Source organism: Diplotaxodon limnothrissa, linkage group LG3 (assembly GCF_057381915.1).
Source record: "Diplotaxodon limnothrissa isolate DT_005_m linkage group LG3, D_limnothrissa_male_GT1.1, whole genome shotgun sequence".
Classification (NCBI taxonomy): domain Eukaryota; kingdom Metazoa; phylum Chordata; class Actinopteri; order Cichliformes; family Cichlidae; genus Diplotaxodon; species Diplotaxodon limnothrissa.
Window position 1 is genome coordinate 59,997,707 of NC_140598.1, and position 21,269 is coordinate 60,018,975.

General features: G+C 41.4%; 2 protein-coding genes, 1 long non-coding RNA gene and 5 other non-coding genes across 9 annotated transcripts; 1 reads left to right on the top strand and 7 right to left on the bottom strand.

Annotated features, from left to right (window-relative positions):
• Positions 1 to 999: 999 nt before the first annotated feature.
• batf2 (basic leucine zipper ATF-like transcription factor 2) lies at positions 1,000 to 5,738 on the bottom strand. Its single transcript, XM_085351017.1, has 3 exons — positions 5,670 to 5,738; positions 4,506 to 4,625; positions 1,000 to 2,064 (listed from the first exon to the last, which is right to left on the bottom strand). The coding sequence occupies exons 1-3, from the start codon at positions 5,736 to 5,738 to the stop codon at positions 1,000 to 1,002; spliced, it is 1,254 nt and encodes a 417-aa protein (XP_085207143.1).
• A 7,202-nt stretch (positions 5,739 to 12,940) lies between these two features.
• arl2 (ADP-ribosylation factor-like 2) lies at positions 12,941 to 15,147 on the top strand. The gene is made up of 5 exons (XM_085351018.1): positions 12,941 to 13,107; positions 13,395 to 13,505; positions 14,101 to 14,263; positions 14,680 to 14,760; positions 14,849 to 15,147. The coding sequence occupies exons 1-5, from the start codon at positions 13,043 to 13,045 to the stop codon at positions 14,981 to 14,983; spliced, it is 555 nt and encodes a 184-aa protein (XP_085207144.1). The 5' UTR covers positions 12,941 to 13,042; the 3' UTR covers positions 14,984 to 15,147.
• Positions 15,148 to 15,580: 433 nt separating this feature from the next.
• Positions 15,581 to 19,530, bottom strand: LOC146636723 (uncharacterized). 2 transcript variants are annotated; one of them, XR_014905484.1, is made up of 12 exons: positions 19,515 to 19,530; positions 18,912 to 18,945; positions 18,631 to 18,661; positions 18,222 to 18,269; positions 17,987 to 18,032; positions 17,674 to 17,722; positions 17,397 to 17,446; positions 17,145 to 17,199; positions 16,752 to 16,795; positions 16,202 to 16,240; positions 15,920 to 16,002; positions 15,581 to 15,721 (listed from the first exon to the last, which is right to left on the bottom strand). It is a non-coding gene; the product is annotated as an uncharacterized LOC146636723 (long non-coding RNA). The 2 variants fall into 2 exon arrangements; XR_014905485.1 differs by having other exon boundaries at positions 17,987 to 18,019; positions 18,218 to 18,269.
• On the bottom strand, positions 15,791 to 15,863 carry LOC146636724 (small nucleolar RNA SNORD31). The gene has a single exon (XR_014905684.1). It is a non-coding gene; the product is annotated as a small nucleolar RNA SNORD31 (small nucleolar RNA).
• Positions 16,067 to 16,138, bottom strand: LOC146636725 (small nucleolar RNA SNORD31). The gene has a single exon (XR_014905683.1). It is a non-coding gene; the product is annotated as a small nucleolar RNA SNORD31 (small nucleolar RNA).
• LOC146636726 (small nucleolar RNA SNORD22) lies at positions 16,905 to 17,030 on the bottom strand. Its single transcript, XR_014905685.1, has one exon. It is a non-coding gene; the product is annotated as a small nucleolar RNA SNORD22 (small nucleolar RNA).
• LOC146636727 (small nucleolar RNA SNORD29) lies at positions 17,549 to 17,613 on the bottom strand. Its single transcript, XR_014905686.1, has one exon. It is a non-coding gene; the product is annotated as a small nucleolar RNA SNORD29 (small nucleolar RNA).
• On the bottom strand, positions 18,747 to 18,819 carry LOC146636728 (small nucleolar RNA SNORD36). Its single transcript, XR_014905489.1, has one exon. It is a non-coding gene; the product is annotated as a small nucleolar RNA SNORD36 (small nucleolar RNA).
• Positions 19,531 to 21,269: the final 1,739 nt, after the last annotated feature.

Sequence of the window (21,269 nt, forward strand, 5' to 3'; positions counted from 1 at the left end):
TTTAGACAGTTTTTCAACTCTCAGTAATGCCATAGTGATCGTTTGATATATGGACCTGCAGCGGAGTTTAGGCCCAGACACGGCTAGTGACGTCAGACTGAACAACCGGATTATTAGCTCTGATAGCTGGGATCACTACATTCTAATGCAACCTTGTAATAAAGCAGCCCTTCACAGTGGCTCACAGGGAATTTAGAAGGCCAGCGATCCCACTGTACTGTACCAATTTCATGAAAGTGGCTGATTTCACTTTAAGATTTAAATATCAATTAGCAGCAGTAGCAGAATATGTGCTGAGAATGTGTGTCTTCAATTAAGATTAAGGTACATAAATAAAAAGAAGAAGAAAGTGAGTAAGGATGTGTTGTTAACTTTGGCACTGCCCTGTGTTTGTATTGCAGCTTAGAAGGAAATTTATTCTGGTAACCTTTCTGTGAAGTTGCAAGGAAGTGAGAGGACCACTCCACCCAATCTAAAATTAAAAGTTACAAGTTTCACCATGTTGACTCAGTTTTACTATGTCTCCTTTTTCATGATTTAGGAAAGAGCGGTGCCTGCAAATGATTACTGACTGTGGAAAAAGACACTGGAATTTATTGCGTTCGTTCTTGAAATTAGAGATTTCTGCTCAAAGACCCTCAAAGTTCGGGAGGCATTTTTATGCCACTTACTAATAAGCGCAGACATAAAGATTACTTTAGTCTCAGAGAGGATGAGATAACCTGTGACGCTGGAGGTACAAATACATGAGAATCTAGTCAGCTACTGGTTGCATTCTGGAAACCGCAGGGTTCAGATTGACAATTTTTCTGTGACCAAACCAAATGGAAGCTCAATCATGAAATCGCTGCATTTTCGTAACAGAAAGCTCAATAAATAAGTAGCATCTGGTATGAATATGAAATATGACAGAAGACATTCAGTCTTTGGTTTGTTACTAGCTTGAGTCCAGAGGTCATCTCCTCACAACACATGAATCAAAATGACTTTTCTGTAGCGCTACTGGTTATTATTCCCACTTATGAGCCAGTCGAAAAAATCACAAAGTTCAAGTTCCTTTGAGGGAACCCCTGGTTGTGGCGCCAATGGCGGAGGTTCAGACGGAGCCCTATCGAAGCTGCTGGAGGTAGCTTGAGATATATCAAGTGGACCGGGGACAGTGAGCAGGGAGAGCAGAGACACACTGTTTGATGTATTGTCTTGATCATAACTCTGCTTTGAGGAAAAAGAAGGCATGGGTGATGGCTCCAAACCTGAAACGGCTGGAGCTAAAAGAGAAGGAGGAAGAGGATTTTGAAGAGGTGATGGTAAAAAAGTAGACGGTGAAACTGAACTGCTTGGGTTTCCACTAAAGCAACATGGAGGCATCTGGGGCACGCAACCCGGTGCTACTACACCCGCACTTCCAGCCTCTAAATGGGAATAAGGGGGTGTAGCGTCAGCTGTAGCATTTAGAAAAGATGTTTTCTCCTTAAAAAATCCGTCCACTGTGTAACCCATTTCACAGAGGGTGTCTTGCTCCAGCGTGGGCTGCGCAGCTGTGGAGAGCACACCGGAGGGAACGGGGTTTGAAATAAGACCGTCACAGATGGGTATACCATTTGTTGTGCTTGAGGTCATTATAGGTTCTTTGCTAAATAAAGAGTGCGGAGCTGTGTATGTGGTGAAAGATGCTGAATAGGGAACTGTCACTGGGCTGGAGGAAGAGGAAGAGGAGGAATTGAAGAGCTTAGGTGAAGAATGAGCAGAGGAGGCTAATGTTGTGTTAGCTGGAGGAGAGACATGGTTCCTTTTGACGCAGTCAAGGCTCTGAAGTCCCAGGCTGGAGGTCAGAGAGAAGGGGAGCGCAGAGGAAGCAGCCACGGTGGAGTCCGAGGCCTCGGCGATTCCGTGATGGTTGGAGCTGGTCTGACAGTCAGCTGAAGAAGAACCCGCAAGGCTGGAGGGGAGGCGGCAGTAAGGTTCGTGACGCTCCAGCGACGTCGTTAACAGGTGCAGCTCCTTTTTCAATGCAGCGATCTCCTTATGATGAGCCGAGTTCGAGTGCTCAAGACTCTGGAGTTCCTGAGGAGACAGAGGGCAAAGGGGAATAGGAAGCGATTAAATAAGGGGGTGGGGGAAAAAAGACAAAGCGGAGGGATCAATAGTAAAGAAGAAAAGTCAGGTATATCTTTATTATCCCTAACTGAGGCGCTCACCAGCCATAAAAACTTATTACAGACATACATCAAAGGACAAACAATATCACACCAAGCCTGTGCTGCGCAGTAATAAAACGACACAGCGAAACAATCTTAATGACGCTCCTTTAAGGCTCCGAGAGTGTGCAGCAATAGAAAGCACAAGAGGCATGAAGTGTGGCCAACGCCAGAACCCCAAAGGAGAACTGAAATATTGCTCCTAAGTGACAGCGCTGCAAGATCAGCATGAAACGAGTGGGTAGGCGGTGGAGAGAGAACAAAAAGTGATTCCTTGCTGATAAGTGCAGACTAATGCATGGGACCAATTAGGAAAATTTTGAATTGAAATGTGGCAAAAAGCTTTCTCAATAAACGTGCCTTTTTGGAGCATTTACAACGGTTTTCTTTACATTTAGCGGTAAACTTAAAGCACTTTTGAGATGCTCTTCCTCTTTTTACTGGTCTTATATACATACTGTTACATTGGTGGCCATAGTTTCAAATACATACAACTAATGAACTCAGTCTTTAACAATAAAATTCACTGTTTTTGACTGTTTTTTTCTACTCTTGGATCTGCCGGGGATATGCCTAAGATTTAACTAAGGATTATTTTGAACTGTGACCCATTCAAATCTACTCTAATGAGCCGTCACTTCAGCACAGCTAACATTCGTCTACTTTTAACATCAAAGTGTAAACTTGACAGTTGCCCTGAAGAAGAGTCAGAGCTGTGCTATGCAGTTGTGAGTCACGGTCTCCGTCCCATTAAACTGTAAGCTGCTGACACAACTTTGAGTTTTTAACAAGTTCGAGTGGCTTGAGGCAACGACACTTCCCAGAACTTCAAGTGAAGCACACACACACGCAGCAGAACTGAAAGAGAAGGAAAGAGGGAAAGCGAAAGTGCGAGTTCCCGACACAAAAAAAGACACGCACACCCATTCACACCCATTCATAAATTTGGTACACGCAGACATATTGAGCAGGTTACAACAGGTAGGATGTAATCTAAAAGGAAAATAGAGCTTAGTGGTAGTAAAAGAGCACGAGCTCGGGTGCAGCACAGCAAACCGGAGGTTTTGTTTTCTCTTTGTCAGAATGAGAGTAATTAAACACATTTATGAGCGTGAACCGACGGACGAATCAGATTAGTGACATGACAGGAGAACAAATGCTTCTTTTTACTGCACAGAAACCTGAATTTGTACAACTCAACCTGTTGGTTAAATAGGACTCTGTGGCTTAGGCTCATCCTCATGTCCACTCATACTTTTTTGGAATTGGAAATGGCAAATTTGTTTAAGATAGTATTAGGAAAAAAATTGACCTAGGCTAAAGAAAATTGTACAGAAATATATATACATATGAAGCATAATTATCAAATTATCAAACGAAACTGCAGATCTCATGTGATGGGAGAAATTTTAAAACTACGAGCCAAGTAATCTGGCTGGAATACAGAAGTGCAAAGTTTAGCAAAATAAGACAAGAGGAACCTATTAAAGGTCTCACAAACAACCAAAGCAGGTGACCAGCGAAGTGAACGCAACACAGGAAGCGTGCTAAGATGCAGCATTCCCACCGTGCTTAAAGATGCACATCAACAGATTAACTGTATGTACAACTGTGTGCCACTGCTTATCAAAATCACCAGCATATGACGATGCACAATAACTTAGTTCCATTTAGCTCTTCATGTAACTAGTAGCTAACATTATTTCAGTATTTTAGAGAACACCACCACCTGAATACTTTCTGCTTCAATGGATGGGTTTCAAATCACAGTAAGAAATCTTGAACACCACATTTTTACAATAACCCTTCATAACTGTAATGCATGTATGACCTTGAAACAGTTTTCAGGGCTACGTGCTGTTAGGCTTGTGTGTAAGCACGCGGTCATCAAAGATACTTTAGAAATCTGACTGAGTGCTCTGGGAAGCGTGTCCGTGTGTGCGGATGTGTACCCTGACCTGTGGAATTTGCACCCGCCCCCCAGGGGAGAAAAAAAAGACAGGCAAGTACAGATTGAAAACAAATGCGTCTGTGTGTGTGCGTGTGTATATGTGTGTGTGGATGGCAGACAGGAAAGGGAGGGCTGATAGGGAGGGCAAAGCAGAGGGAGTGAAAGTCCTTCTCCTAAAGCAGGCTATTTACAAGAAACGCCTGCAAGCATGCTGCCAGATTACACAATACGCACGCGCGTGCACACGCACACATACACACACTGCTCATCAAACAGGCTGTGTGTGAAAAGGAGACAGAAAGTGACAGAGTCAGAGGATGACAATGGAAGGAAGCAGAGGGGGAAAGGAGTCAGACCTCATGAAGTTCATCTGCTCTCTCTGTCTGTTTTCTGCGGCTCTTCCTCGCTGCATCCCTGTTCTTCTCCCGTCTTTTTGGCCCTCTGGGTCCCATCTGTTGTCCCCCTCTTTCTCTCTCCTGCCAAAACAACAACAGAATTAAGGAGAAATATCTGGGGTTAATTAGACCGCACAGTGACACAGTGGGCGTTCAAGTATGCACTTCTATTTTGACTTTGGCTTTCTTCTTTTTAAAGGGCGTGTATCGATTTCATTTCGATACCGCGTTTTTGTTTTAAAGGTATAACATGACTTACAAGGTCATGAGACAAACCAATCACATGAGACAGTGCGTGTGGCCCTTCAAAATAAAGCGGGTCAATAATACGTGAAGTGCTTTGATGCAGCGCGTGATGCGAAGCAAAGGCGAGGGCTGACAAACCATATGACAAATAACAAGGAAGATTCTTTTTATTGCACACAATAATTCAGGTCTTTATTAGACTACACCTTCCATTCATTTCGTGAGTTCAATTTTCACTCAGCACAGCTGTTGCTGACTGTTCTACAGGCAGTATATACAATCTGTGTATACTTTGCAAACACACACACGATAACTGCAGTAAATAACCTGAGCCGGACGTGAACTGAGGGTTCAGGGCACCAGAGGTGGAAGACCAATACTCAGTTTAAAAACTAATAACAATAATGATAATTAAGGTACTAATAATTTAAATGAAATTTAAATAAATCACTTATTTTACAAACAGATCTGTTTGGAGGGCTTAAAGTGGATCTGAGTTGATAAATAGTGGTTTTAGAGGCAGTGGATGATGATTATAACTAGCATGACTAATAATTAATACTATATATTACGATATATTGCTGTATATTACTATACAATAATGATAATAATTATAACTTTAGCTTTAATAATATATCATTTTTATTTACAGTGTAAAAAGGAAAAAAGCCAGAGGTTCATTAATCAGAAGAGGATCTGACTCAATATAAACAGTGAATGGGTGTTATACCTGTTGTAGCCCATAATTATAACCAATATCGGTGTGAATTTCACATCACATAAGTTTACTCTTAGCATCAACAGCGTGAAAAGGTCCATAGGATGACCTGAATACGGGGATTTGATGATCGAGTCAAGAGACGAGAAAGAGGAACTTACCGATCCTGCAGTACTGCTGGGGCTGGCGGACTCGGACCCGGACCCGGAGTCCATGTATAACGGGGACATCTTGACCCACGCTCCTGCAGCAGACTGGCTCACCTGTCGGCTGGTCGCCTGCGGCAGCACGAGGCTTTCACCTGTCTTGGACCATGAGTGCAGCAGGGGAAGCCGTATCCATTCATACGCGATTATCGGGATATCAGGACAGAGCAGGAGTGCAGGTTACAGAGCAGGTAATGCTGGGACCTGTTGCCGTGCTACAGACTAACATCGGATGTGTTGCTTGGTGACTGTGTGGCGCTGACTGAGGCGCTCAGTCGCTTTATCTGATGACTTATGAGTTCCGCAGGTCTGGCAACAGATGATGCAACATGATGCTGCGGTTCTCTTTCTCTTTCGGTTTCTCTTTATTTTAAACTGACCCGTTGCCTTGCAAAGCTGGAGGGGGTGGCCGTGCTGCTTTCAGGTGCAGCATGTTAGTTTCACTCCCCACACGTGCTTACAAAGTGCATTCGATTTATCTCTCACACGCGCACATTGTTGTGCAGCTTCACGTCACGCAGTAAATCCGTGTTTTTCTGCTAACATCTCTGACATGTTAGCGTCACACTTTTAAGGTCCGGATTGTGAAAAGACCAACGTGTGAAATCCTAATTTCCGACAGCACGTGAATGCGTTATTTTAAATGGCTGGGGAAAGTTTCACAGGGGCAGGAAGCGCTCGGGTCTGCTGACCATATATAGACTAAGGTGTCTCCTTCCCCACGTGCAGGGAATTTCTAAAGCGGATTGCCAGGAAATTGCTGTCCAAGCCTCCAGAAACAAGCCAGCGCTTGGAAGAGTTCTCGGCAGAAAATGATGTAACTTTCCACAGAAACATTTGAGCTCTGATGGCTTCAGGTCTTCTAAGCCGAGAAGAAAATGGCTAACTCATGGGATTTTCAGAGATACCTGATCCAGCCTGTAGGCTGAAGGGTTTGTTTGTTTTGTCTGCATGTCATTGCACATGTGTATAGTGACAATAAAATGCATTCTATTCTATTTTCTTTCTCTCCTTTAAACTTAGCTTAATATTAGAAGCTGCCCTTATTTACTTTTTTACACTATTGTCTCAAATTTGAAATGTAACATTTTATCTCTGAGATGTCAAACATTTGGTCCGAGGACCAGACCAGACTCACCAAGGGATCCAATCCGGCTCACTGCAGGGCTTGAAGGGCTGGAAAGTTTAAAATACAACGCATCTGGGAAGTGTTCACAGCACTTCACTTGTTCTACTTTTTGCATTGTTACAGCCTTATTCCAAAATGAATACATTCATTTTTCTCACTTTGTAAATATGGGGTATTATGATTGGAAAAATTAATGTAATCCTTTTTTTTAGTGTAAGGCTGTAAAGTGACAAAATGTAGAACAAGACAAGTGCTCTAAATACATCCACTGTATGATATATTCGGTTTTTCCTAAAAAAACCCCCAAAAAAAACAAACCAAAAAACCCCCCAAATGCTGCTATTCCTGGTGTTAAAGAGTGAAAATGTTTTCCAGCTGAAGTGGTGAGGGAAAGTACCAACAAGGTAGGTGGTGTATCCTCTTGACAGGAAATTAGAAAGGGAAAGTTGGTGGCGAATTAAAGACATACGGGAAAGCATTTGAAGGAAGAGTCTAGAAAAAAAAAGAAAAAGACAAAAAAAAGTGGGAAATGAACAAAGTGCAATGAAGAACTGAGAAGCTAAGTGTACAGCAAGAAAAAATGTTTAGAGTGCATTGAATTTGAGTCTCGGCAATAAAGGAAGGCGAAAATAACTTGTCAATTGGCTAGACAGAGATCGAGCTGGAACGGATGAGCAGCAGGTTGGGGTGATTAAGGATAGAGTTGGAAATGTGCTAATGAGTCAAGTCAGGGTGTTGACAAGTTGGAAGAAATACTTTTGAGGAACTGATGGGTGTAGAAAATGTAAGAGAGAGTAAGATGGGTGGAACATGGATAAGAAAGGATGAAGTGAGGGCAGCTATGAAGAGAATGAAGAGTGCAAAGGTGGTTCATCCAAATGACATACACAATCAAAGGTTTGGACACACCTTTCCATTTAATGGTTTTTCTTTATTTTTACTACTTTCTATATTGTAGATACATCAAATGTTATTAAGCAAGATATATGGAATTATGTAGCAAAGAAAACATTGATAAAAAGCTCTAAATATGTTTTATATTTTAGATTATTGAAAGTAGCCACGCTTTTCTTTGTTGACAAATGTTTTTTCTATCACAGGTCTGCCTTGTCAGGGTTCATTTGTGGAATTTCTTGCCTTCTTAATGCGGGGTTGGGACCATCAGTTGTACTGTGCAGAAGTCAGGATGGTACACAGCTGACTGTCTTATTTGACAACTGTTAGAATTCATTTTACGGCAACCAATCGCATAAGTGAAACGATAGTCTGTAATTTCTTTAAGATCTGAATCTAAGTCAGTCAAAATTTGAATGTGTCCCAAAGTGGAGTTACAAAAACCATCAATCGCTCTGGTGAAACTGGCTCACACGAGGACCGCCCAGGAAAGGAAGACTAAGAGTCATCTCTGCTACTGAGGAAAAATTCATCTGAGTCAGCAGCCTCAGATTAGAGCCCAGATAAATGCCACACAGAGTTCCAGTAGCAGACACATCTCTACATCAAATGATCAGACTGCACGAATCAGGCCTTTATGGTCAAATAGCTGCTAAGAAACAACTCCAAAGAAAAGCAACAAGCAGAAGAGATTTGTTTGGGCGAGGATACAGAAGGATTCAATTCAATTCAATTCAATTTTATTTATATAGCGCCAAATCACAACAAAAGTCGCCTCAAGGCGCTTCATAGATAAAGAGAAAAACCCAACAATCATATGACCCCCTATGAGCAAGCACTTTGGCAACAGTGGGAAGGAAAAACTCCCTTTTAACAGGAAGAAACCTCCGGCAGAACCAGGCTCAGGGAGGGGCGGCCATCTGCTGCGACCGGTTGGGGTGAGAGAAGGAAGACAGGATAAAAGACATGCTGTGGAAGAGAGACAGAGGTTAATAACAGATATGATTCAATGCAGAGAGGTCTGTTAATACATAGTGAGTGAGAAAGGTGACTGAAAGGAAAAACTCAATGCATCATGGGAATCCCCGGCAGCCTACGTCTATTGCAGCATAACTAAGGGAGGATCCAGGGTCACCTGGTCCAGCCCTAACTATAGCAAAAAGGAAAGTTTTAAGCCTAATCTTGAAAGTAGAGATAGTGTCTGTCTCCCGAATCCAAACTGGAAGCTGGTTCCACAGAAGAGGGGCCTGAAAACTGAAGGCTCTGCCTCCCATTCTACTTTTAAATACTCTAGGAACAACAAGTAGGCCTGCAGAGCGAGAGCGAAGTGCTCTAATAGGGTGATATGGTACTACAAGGTCATTAAGATAAGATGGAGCCTGATTATTTAAGACCTTGTATGTGAGGAACAGGATTTTGAATTCAATTCTGGATTTAACAGGAAGCCAATGAAGGGAAGCCAAAACAGGAGAAATATGCTCTCTCTTTCTAGTCCCTGTCAGCACTCTTGCTGCAGCATTTTGGATTAGCTGAAGGCTTTTCAGTGAGTTTTTTGGACATCCTGATAATAATGAATTACAGTCGTCCAGCCTGGAAGTAATAAATGCATGAACTAGTTTTTCAGCGTCACTCTGAGACAGGATATTTCTAATTTTAGAGATGTTGCGCAAATGGAAGAAAGCAGTCTTACATATTTGTTTAATGTGTGCATTGAAGGACATATCCTGGTCAAAAATGACTCCAAGGTTCCTCACCGTGTTACTGGAGGCCAAGGTAATGCCATCCAGAGTAAGAATCTGGTTAGATACCATATTTCTAAGATTTTCAGGGCCGAGTACAATAACCTCAGTTTTGTCTGAATTAAGAAGCAGAAAGTTAGCGGCCATCCAGGTCTTTATGTCTTTAAGACATTCCTGCAGTTTAACTAATTGGTGTGTGTTATCTGGCTTCATAGATAGATAGAGCTGCGTGTCATCTGCATAGCAGTGAAAATGTATGCTATGTCTTCTAATGATGCTGCCTAAGGGAAGCATGTATGATGTAAACAGAATTGGTCCTAGCACTGAACCCTGTGGAACTCCATAATTAACCTCAGTGTGTGAAGAGGACTCTCCATTTACATGTACAAACTGGAGTCTATTAGATAGATATGATACAAACCACTGCAGTGCAGTACCTGTAATACCTACAGCATGTTCTAATCGCTCTAATAGGATATTATGGTCGACAGTATCGAACGCTGCGCTAAGGTCTAGCAGGACAAGCACAGAGATGAGTCCACTGTCAGAGGCCATAAGAAGATCATTTGTAACCTTCACTAAAGCTGTTTCTGTGCTGTGATGAGCTCTGAAACCTGACTGAAACTCTTCAAATAAACCATTCCTCTGCAGATGATCAGTTAGCTGTTTGACAACTACTCTTTCAAGGATTTTTGATATGAAAGGAAGGTTGGAGATTGGCCTATAATTAGCTAAGACTGCTGGGTCTAGAGATGGCTTTTTGAGGTTTAACTACAGCTAGCTTGAAGGCCTGTGGTACATAGCCGATCATTAGAGATAGGTTGATCATATTTAAGATCGAAGAATTAATTAATGGCAGGACTTCTTTGAGCAGTTTTGTAGGAATGGGGTCTAAAAGGAATGAACATTAGACCGGTGGACATCTGTGCTTTGGTCTGATGAGTCCAAATTTGAGATGTTTGGTTCCACTTGCTGTTTCTTTGTGCAATACAGAAAAGGTGAATAGATGGTCTCTACGTTCATGGTTCCCACCGTGAAGCATGGAGAAGGAAGGTGAAGATGCTTTGCTGGTGACAATGTTGGGCATTTACTGAAAGCTGAAGGCACACTGAACCAGCATGGCTACCACAGCATCCTGCAGCAACATGCCATCCTATCGGGTTTGCCTTTAGTTGGACCATCATTTATTTCTCAACAGGACAATGACCCCAAAACACACCTTCAGGCTGTGTAAGGGCTATTTGACCAAGAAGCAGAGTGATGGAGGTCTGCACCAGATGGCCTGGCTTCCACAGTCACCTGACCTAAACCCAATGGATGGTTTGGGATGAGATGGACCTCAGAGTGAAGGCAAAAGGCAAAAAAGTGCTCAGCATCTCTGGGAACTTCTTCAAGACTGTTAGAAAACCATTTCAGGTGACGACCTCATGAAGCTCATAGAGACAATGCCAAGAGTGTGCAAAGCAGTAATCAAAGCAAGGGGATGCTATTTTGAAAAACATGTTTTGAGTTATTTCACACTTTTGTGTTCACTACACAAGTTGATGCCTTCAGTGAGAATCTACAATGTAAATAGTCATGAAAATAAAGAAAAAAGATTAAATGAGAAGGTGTCCAAACTTTTGACTAGTAATGTACATGTGGAGAAGTGTAGCTACTGATTTAGAAGAAAATGGTAATGTGCAAAGCTGTAGTAACTACAGAGAGATAAAGCTGATGAGCCATACCATAAAGCTACAGGAAAGATGTGCTGAAGAGTTGCTGAAGCTAGGTTAAGAACAGAGGTGACGATCAGTGAGCAGCAGTATGGAGAGTAAGAGCACTACAGAGGTGTTGTTTGCTTTGACAGTGTTGATGGAGGAGTTTAGAGAAGGTCAGAAGGAGTTGCACTGTGTTCTTAAGGATCGAGAGAAAATATAGGATAGGTCAGACGAGAGGAACAGTGGTGCTGTATCAGGAAGTCAGGAGGGTGGTGCAGGACATGTATGAGGACAGTGAGCCAGGGGATAGGATTACCATCTTGCCCCTTCTTGTTTGCAGTGATGATGGGCAGGTTGACAGATGAGGAGCCAGAAGTCTCCAGCAACTCTTATGTTTGCACATGACATTATAATCTGTAATGAAAGCAGGGAGCAGGTGGCGGTATGCTCTGGAGAGAAATGGTAAATGGCCTGTATTTGTATAGCGCTTTTACTAGTCCCTAAGGACCCCAAAGCGCTTTACACAACCAGTCATCCACCCATTCACACGCTGGTGATGGCAAGCTACATTGTAGTCACAGCCACCCTGGGGCGCACTGACATAGGCGAGGCTGCCGGACACTGGTGCCACCGGGGCCAGAGAAGAGTAATTAAAGTCAGTAGTGAAAGTGAAAACTGTTCTAAAATAAGCTGACTGCTTAGGAACGCTGCAGAAGTACAGAGTGTGAAAAACAGCATCACTATCAATCACAAATATCCACAAAAAAATCTTGATTTTCACCATCTTGTGAAGGCACCGCTGCAGAAGTATTTGCATACAATGACATTTGACCACATCCACACCAGCTCCCTGTGAGGGAGAGCTATTTATAATAATATGTTTTACTTAATGTGAATAGATTAAATGAGTTATTTTAGACCAATTATTGTTAGAAATGTCACATCTTACTTAAATATATTATGTTTTCTCTAAACAAATTCATATTTTACATTTAGATTAACTGACTTGTTTAATTCCCACATAAAAATGTTGTTAATTTAAATTGTTTTGTTATCTTAAGTAAATCACGCAAGAAAAAAATATGAAACAACTCAGATTTTACTTTACAGTTTAAGAAACTATGTTTTTGTTTTAATTTATTTTTTAAGAAGAATAAGAAGAAGAGGGAAAGAGCTGGTATGGTAAAGCTTTGGACTACAGAGCCTGAACTGTATTTATTTTCTTTGGTTCTCTGTACATTAACTTAGATTAATTCGATTTTTAATTAGATTTATTAATATTTATTAATAAATCACATTTATCACATAATTCACAAAAAGGTGTCATTGCAATTTTTCCAGTGTATTTTGTTAAAAGTTAGAAAAGAAGCGCCTAAGAAATATTTGCAAAAATCTGTAAAGTGGATTCAGTGGTTGAAAACTGTGGTAAAAATAGCTGACTCGTTTATAACTCCTAAATGTAAAAATGTTCACATTTCTGATGCTTGTTTTCATTTTCACAAGATCGTTAACATTTTATATTTTGAAAATTAGAACATTCCCCAAACCGACTCAAATGTGTAATTTCCACAACAGACACAAGTAGGCGCTGCCGCAAACCATCACAGTAGTTCTCTGGCCTCCACAGCCCGGCCACACCTTAAATATGCACACTGACCAATCTGCCGGCGCCGGAAGTTGAAAGCAACCAATCCACGTTCTCTTGCTGCAAAACAAGCCAATCGGTGGCTACATGGGGCGGGATTAACACTCTGGCTTCTTCCTGAGTTGCAATGCTGCTTACGAGAGCCGAACATTATCATACTAAACTTTAAAATTATAACATACATTTATTACAGTATAACAGTTAAACGGGGCAGCGTCACGATGGGTTTACTAACAATTTTGAAGAAGATGAAACAGAAGGAGCGCGAGATGAGGCTGCTGATGCTGTATCCTTTCTGTGACAGGTTTGGCTAGGCTGAAAACAAAGTGGCATTCGTGCACTTGGTTTATTATAACTATACATGTATCAAATAAGAACCCGCAAGCTTCTCTGTGTGTCTGTGTCGTTAGATAAAGATGCCGGATAACGCCTTTCTCTTTATTTTTCCCTCTGTGCGGATTCATCCTTCTTGCTATGCTAGCTGTTACACGTATTCTAGTAAATATACGAGACGCTGATTAATCGATTAAAACTTCTCAGGTGTGTGAGTTGTCTTTAACCTGGCGCGTGCAGAGGTCTGGACAACGCGGGGAAGACGACCATCTTGAAAAAATTCAACGGGGAGGACGTCAGCACCATCTCTCCCACACTGGGCTTCAACATCAAAACGCTGGAGCACAAAGGGTAACGCGCGCACTGGCTCAAACACGCGCACACGCACGTTGCTTTGACACCCATGTTTCTTTAAAAAAAACTAATCTAGTCAAGGAAAAATTTCAAAGATGGTCGATATAATAATCTAAAATTAAAATGTGCCTATATGAATATGAAAGTAGGTATTGTGTATTGTCTTGTGTGAAAACCATGACAAATAATAAATGAAGCTTCAGTGTAATAAAGGAATAAAAGTCACAGGAAATGCTTTATCCCTTCAGATCTATTTGCCTCTATTTCCTTCCGCCTGTGGCGCCTTTTGATTTGGCTTTTATTTCTGTGTGTCAGCCTGTTAAATCCAGAATCAAAGTTAAAATCCTTCATCTCTTAAATAATCAGGCCCCATCTTACCATAAAACCAAATGGGACTATATCAGAGCACTTCGCTCTCAGGCTGCTTGCCAACTTGTGGTTCGTACGGTATTTAAAAGTAGAAGGGAGGCAAACGTTTGCTGAAAACCTCCTGTGTTAATGTACAAAAGTATTCTTTAGACCTGTTTTGTTTTTGTTTTTCTAGCTCAGTCTGTACATTTCCATTCATGCCTCCCACTCCTTGTGTTTCCAGGTTTAAACTGAATATTTGGGACGTAGGCGGTCAGAAGTCACTGCGCTCCTACTGGAGGAACTACTTTGAGAGCACAGATGGGCTGGTGTGGGTGGTGGACAGCGCAGACAGACTCAGACTGGAAGACTGCAGACAGGAGCTCAGCGCACTCCTCCTGGAGGAGGTATATGAGAATGACACACAGTGGAGTGACAGAATCCTTTATATTGGTTGTTTTGTTTTTTAAAGGATAAAAGAGTAAACGCAATAGGTTTGCAGTAACCGTTAGACCAGAAGGGTAGGTGTGTAAAAATGTGACACTCACTAGTCCTGAATACCAGCCTTAACCCTGGTATTCCACCTGTCATTTAAAAGGAATATTTTGCCCAAACCAATCAGAAGTATCCATTTATCTTTAATAGAAAGCAAATCTTTAATCGTTTTTCTGAGTTGTCTGGACTTTCTATCTTTTAAGATATTTTCAAAACTGGGCAACTCACACTGGCCTCCATGGACCCCTAAAAGCTAGAGTCAAAATATTTGATTTCAGTATGAACACGTTATGCTATTTTTAAATAAGCTGCGCTCCGTTCTTTGCAGAGGTTAGCTGGTGCAACGCTGCTGGTTTTTGCCAACAAACAGGATTTACCAGGAGCTCTGTCCAAAGAGGCAATACGAGAGGTGAGCTCTGCACCCACTTGACACTGCATTTCAGCAATGATATAGTTGCATATATCACGGTGGATGCTGACACTTTGTTCTTCTGCAGGCGCTGGCCCTGGATAACATCAAAAGTCATCACTGGTGTATCATTGGTTGCAGTGCAGTAACAGGAGAGAACTTGTTAGCTGGCGTGGACTGGTTATTAGATGACATCGCTGCGAGGATCTTCACTGCTGACTGAATGTTTAACTGCAGACCAGCTGGTCTCTGTTCATGACCTGCCGCCTTTAGTGACTGAATGCTTTTATACTTGTCCCATCAAGTAAGGATTTACCCAGCAGTCCTGGGTTTGCACTGATTTAAAGGAGACTTACCATAGTTTACTTGTATGAACCCAGTAATAAAAGTTCATCCATTCTTGTGGCAAAACACTGCAGTTGCCTTCTTACAACATCCACACTTGATTCTTGCAGACAACTTGTTATGCTCGTTCTTATGTAGTCTAAAGTTCTCTTTGACATGCAATTCTTTGCAAATTCTGGTTGTATCACAAGCGCCTACAGAGAAATTTGGTGCTTTCCACCATTCTTGCACAGGCCAGTTCTGCATAATTTGTCATCTCATCGATCAGCCTCAAGCCAATTCTTTGACAGTTAGCATTTAGGTTTGATTTAATTTGTGCTACAACACAAAGCACCCTGTGTTATCCCTTTAAGCCAGAAACCTGACATTCTAAAAACTTGCACTATTAAAATGTTCTGGTTTATCGAGTCTCCCCACAGTCACACTTGAAATAAAACAGCTTCGTCTGCTAAATTTTAAACACTTTATTGTTTTGTTACTGCAAATTTTAAGTGACAGAACCCCACAAATGTAAACATTATCACAGGTGTCCACACAATTCCAGTGTAGTTCAAACTGCAGTCATCTTGGTGGCAGCACACAGGACATCGTCACGATGTGGCACATACCGTCCAATCTGCAAAGTTTAAAAACAAACACTTAGAAACATGGAGGGCAGGAACACTCATGTTATGATCATGTCCGTTTTAAATCAGAGTATACCAATCAGTCATGAATTCTTCAGACTGGGGCGGTAAAACAACCTCATCACTTCTGCTTAACACTAAACCGTTGCCTAATTAAGTAACTTTTCCAGTTTAAACTGGTTACTCACCATCATGACTGTGCGCAATGTCAGTCTCATGACATGAGGTGCTGGACACAAACCACATGACTCCATTGCCTCAAACAAGAAACCTGCAATAGATGAAATGTGTTAGTAGAGTCTGCTTGTGGAGTGACTGAGAACACATTTTAGCTGCTGAGATCAGAGTATACCAATCAGTCACGAATCTTCAGACTGGGGCGGTAAAACAACCTCATCACTTCTGTTTAATTTTTAACTGGACATTAAGCTGCTGCATGCTGTTAAAACAGAACCAGTGTTTGTACTCACCAGCATGAACTGACTGAACCGACGATCTGGTGTTTAAAGCTGTTTAAAGACAGACAAGTATTAAGTATCCTGCTGAAGCTCTTTTGGGGAAATTGTCAGACTGACTAACACTTTAGTGAAGCAAATCTATAAAGCAGCATTCAAAGCCACTGTGTTATAAAGTGCCAAAGAAATTTAAATATGACATTTCTGGGATGCGATCAGAAAACACCTTTCAGCCATGCCTCGGTCAGCACTCCTTCTCCATCAGAGCACCAGCAGGTCACCTTACACCTGGAGGGGTAACAGTCAGGGTTCTCAGCACCATGCTAGGCCAACAGGAGGGGAGACCAACTGAGTTGGAGGGGGTAGAGTCAACCCCCTCTTTGACTGTGTTGGCATGTCATCATTTGCACAAACCCAGCAGTACTAAAGTCAAGATCCAGGGCTTTCACAGTCTTATCAGACAGGAAGCATGACTGCACAGTTTTAGACCTTAATACCAGAATCATTCATCCTTTATTTTCACTATGATCACTTTTCTGTTGATGTTAACATGCACAGCACCTACCTAGGGCTTGCGTCCAGCTCACAGCTTTGACAGGCAGCTCTGTCCTGAAGGACGACACAAAGTTACATTAGCAACGTTTGCTCACAATGACGTTAGACTACAGGTTTGTTCCCGTGCAGATAAACATCAGATGATTCACAATTCCAGTATGTTTCCATTCAGACTGTTGGTAACCCCAACAGGTCATCCCCTTATTGCCAAGGCAACACCAGTGGGTTCACCTTTTCAGGTCTGGCATTGACACGAGGCGTAAGACGTGTGCAAGTATCATCATACAGGAAACTTGAGTGACACCCATCAGTCTAAATAAAAGTTTAGAGTCCATCAAGCTCTAAGCCTCCTACATAAAGATGTCTAGATGAGCACTAAAACGAAGCTACAGAGTTCACCCACCTGGACAAACAGCTGGGATGGTGATGGCAGCATCTGGAGTCCAAACTTCAGCTACCTGTAAAATGATTGCATCAAGTCAAGGTACAGAAAGGAGGTTCAAGTCTCACAGTGTTTCCTGTGGACCGTCACTGACTTCAGATTTAAATTTTATCAACAGCAGTTCAGACGAACGAGATTCCAAAATTTCTCTCATCATTTTCAGCAGGTCTGAATATTTAAAACTGCACAGATTTTTTTTTTTATTAAACATACCTTCAAACCGGAAAGCCTCCATGGAGCTGCTGAAGCAGTCATCAAGTCACCTGACAACAGAAATCATTTACATCACTCAAGCGGCCATGCAGATTGTATTATGACAAATAAAATACACAGATTATAGAAATCCTTCAAAGTGAAAAGCTGCAGTTGCTCAGACGTTCGTGTCGTTTCACATCGGGTCAAAGTGAGCTAAGTATCATCATCACTGAAACTGCGCTGCAGATGAAACGTCTCGTCTCTGCACGACAAGCTCAACAGAAAGAATCCTTACCTTGAAACTTTCTCGACTGCCTTCCTCCCCAAGCATTTGGTGGAAGTCCCTAAAGGAGAAGTTGGGCCGTTAATAAAAAAAAAAGCAGGGACTACTTCTTGTGCCATTAAGGACTTGCATGTTTGATCAGGGCTTTGGTGACAAACTGCCATGTGACATATGTCGTCCAGGTGTTTGATGGGTGCTAACCCATTTCATCCTTTCAAACAGTCAGAAATGCCTCACATTATGGAACCAATAAATTAATTTAGCATTTCAGATTCAATTTCTAGAATTTCACATTAACCTGAAAAAATTAAAGCTTAATACTTACATGCGGATTTGGCATCACTTCCTTCTGAAACAACTCCAACTTTAGCCTAGCAAAGAAATACGACTGTTAATCATTTGCAATAACTAACATTTACATGTTTGTTATCCTAAATTAAAGGGTAATCAGATTAAAGGTTGACATCACATTAATCAGGCATATGCTTGTCATTAATGGTAATCATCATGCTTAAAACCCTACTGTGGAATTTTAACAACGGCAGAAAATCTTAACTGACCTCTGAATTTAAGCCACTCTGAACACTGCGGGGTTCACATCAGAGGACCTACACAGAAAAAAATTAATCTTTGTTAATGAGATCTGTATTTAAGCCCTCAAGAAATTAGAACTAGAGATTTGTCAATTCAATCACTGCCCTTAACTTTAAACCACAGTCATTGTCTTATAAAAGTGTTTTAAGAGCCATTACAGCACAATCAGGTTGGAGCCTACATGCTGCTCAGAATCTGGTAAAGAAGCTTCTTCAAAACGCTGATTCAGTAAGAGAGAGTTCCAAGACTCATCACCGCAGCACAACATGCTCATTTATAGCCACACAGATGTTTAACTGCAGAGCCACTGAGAGAGATCATTTAAATTCCTAATCCAGATTAAAATCTGAAGCAGTCGGAGCATTTTCTAATTACCTGATGTAGGAAGTGTCCTCACAGGCCATGCCTGAAACCAGACGAGGAGAAAAAAATGGCGCCGTTAGAGAGTTGTAAAAGAAAAAGCACTAGACGATCAGTGGTGATTCCTTCATGCTACTCAGTGTTTGAAATGCTGTCTTCAACGTTTTTATTCAGTGAGAGAGTTCAAACAGGTCATCACAGTAGCATGACCTTTCACGTTATGCCATTTAATACGGTTACATAACCCTACTCTCCATCTTATAATGCAATAAAGCGACTCTGTAAACAGACATTACCTGTGCAGGAAGCACGTTTCCAACAGCTCCACATCTGGAAAGAAAAGAAAGAATGCGTTAGCATGCTGCAGCTAGCAACCAGCTAGCCATGCCGTTTACCACGTGACCGCTAGAATTTAACGTGCTACTGTTCGCGTGAAACAGTATGAAAACTGAGTTTAACAGCGTCTCAAATCAGAATAAAAAGAGTGCAATCACTGCCATTCAGGACAGGTCTGTGAAAAGTTTCATCATTTAGAGACGCTGTTAGTTGCCGTGCGGTCACTTCTGAAGCCATTAAAATGCAAGCCTGCTTTACGTTTAAGTCTCAATACTGGATGCATCAGGTAGAGAACATATTTTTATTAGTAGTGACAGAAGTTTCAGTCGAAATGTTTAAATTCTGCTGGTGGATGGTTGAAGATTACGCTAAAATCTGGTCGGTGCTCAATGAAGAGAAACTTCTAGCAAAAACACCACGCAGCGTTTAAAATGGCTGAAAATGAGACGTGAACTAACGTGAAACTGCAGCATCACTACAGCAGTTTCTTTCTGTAAAATCATCCAGTTAGTGGATAAACTCTGCAACTAAACTAAAGCGGCTAAGTGTTGCACAAATCTTACCTCTGCCAGAACATCGAAGGAAGTGGAAGAAGAGCGCGGTGCATCTCGTTTTTATGTCCCGCCTGTTGGACTCCGCCCACCGGCAAACGTCACCGAGTGGCTAACGCTTATCTTGACTCTCATCTGTATTACCAAACAATATTTGTCCAAATTTATGGCTGAAATAAATGTAAATTGTACCTTCTGTCAAGAACAACCTGAAACAGTTTCTCATTGGTTTTGGTCTTGTAAATTTACGTGTAAATTCTGGAAGGATTTCCACAAGTTTATTACTGACTCTGTTCTCCCTAATCTTAATAAGGATGTTATCTTTGGCTATTATAATTTTAAAGACAAGGACAATGATGCTTTCTTCTTTATAAATTTGGTTTTATTTTTGGCAAAATTTCATATACACAAAAGCAAAGTCCTCGGCAGAAAGCCTGAACGTCTTGTATTAAAAATGGAACTTGCACAATATATAAGGACAATCTCCTCATCAAAAAACACTAAGGCTCTCAAGACTGTTAACATCTATAACCGATTGAAACTGCTAACTTGATTTTGGCTCTTGCAAACTTTTGTTTATTTATGTTCCCCTTAATTTATTTTATCTTTTGTACTCACTTTTGTCTCACTGTCCTTGTCCCTCTCTCTGTTCCTCATTGTACTACCACAATGTCATCTTTTATGTGATTCCTGTTTTACTTGACTGTATGTCTAAAATGTGATAAATAAAGTTAATTTAAAAAAAACAAAAAAAAACCCTCTCATCTGTATTCAGCTATGGGTGAATTAAACTGGATAGAGTCTTTTGTACACAACCTAAACTCTGTATTTTTAACGCAAGAACATCGCTCTCAGCATGTAGCTGGAGAAAGCCTACAGAGAGTGGATTTTACTACGTCACTTCCGCTAAGATTGAGCGCCATTTTTACCTCCACCAGATGGCAGCAAAGACACAGAAACAGGCTGCAGATTTTACAGACCTTAGTGAGTGTGTGTGCGGGGGAAATCCAATTTCTACATCAGACAAGACAGAAAAGAATTATCCAGCTAAAGCACAACATATATTTAAACAGCGAAGCACTTTACTATCAGTAATACCTGCGTAGCCAAATAATGCAAAAGCAATTTTGACTCAGAACACGTGATTTTCTACTCTTCCACCCTCCACAGTGTTATTCTTTCATGTAAATATCCTCCATTCCAGCAGTGGGCGAGATCAGGATCTGGGTATGACTATTGCAAACTAAACATTGTTCATTTACTGGAGTGATTTCTTTTCACTGAGTTCAAGATTTGAACACAACCTTAAATTAGGAATGATTTTTTTTACTTATCATCTCTCATTCCCCTCTCTAGTCTTGACTTGTCCCCATGAAGAGATAATGTCCAAATGTCTCACTTATTATGCTCGGATTCTCCAAAGTGTAAAAAAAACCCCATGGTTTTATCTCTCTCTCTCTCTCTCTGTTTTTTTTTAAGGCAGAAAATGAAACACCGTCCAGCCATCAATCTGGAACACACAGTGCTTGGATGAAGTATGAAGTGCTACCACAACATGAACAACGTGTTTCTGATACTTCCTGCCAGCCAGCAGCTCATGTGTGAGGGCAAAATAACCTGATAGTGACAGCAAATGATGAATCCAACCTGAAACAGTACGTTCCATGGTAACCAGAGCAGCTTTTGAAGGAGCCATCCAAGCCAGGGTGTTTCAGCAGAGGCTGGACCACTGCCTGTTTAAAAATTACAGGTACATCGCCTAAAGTC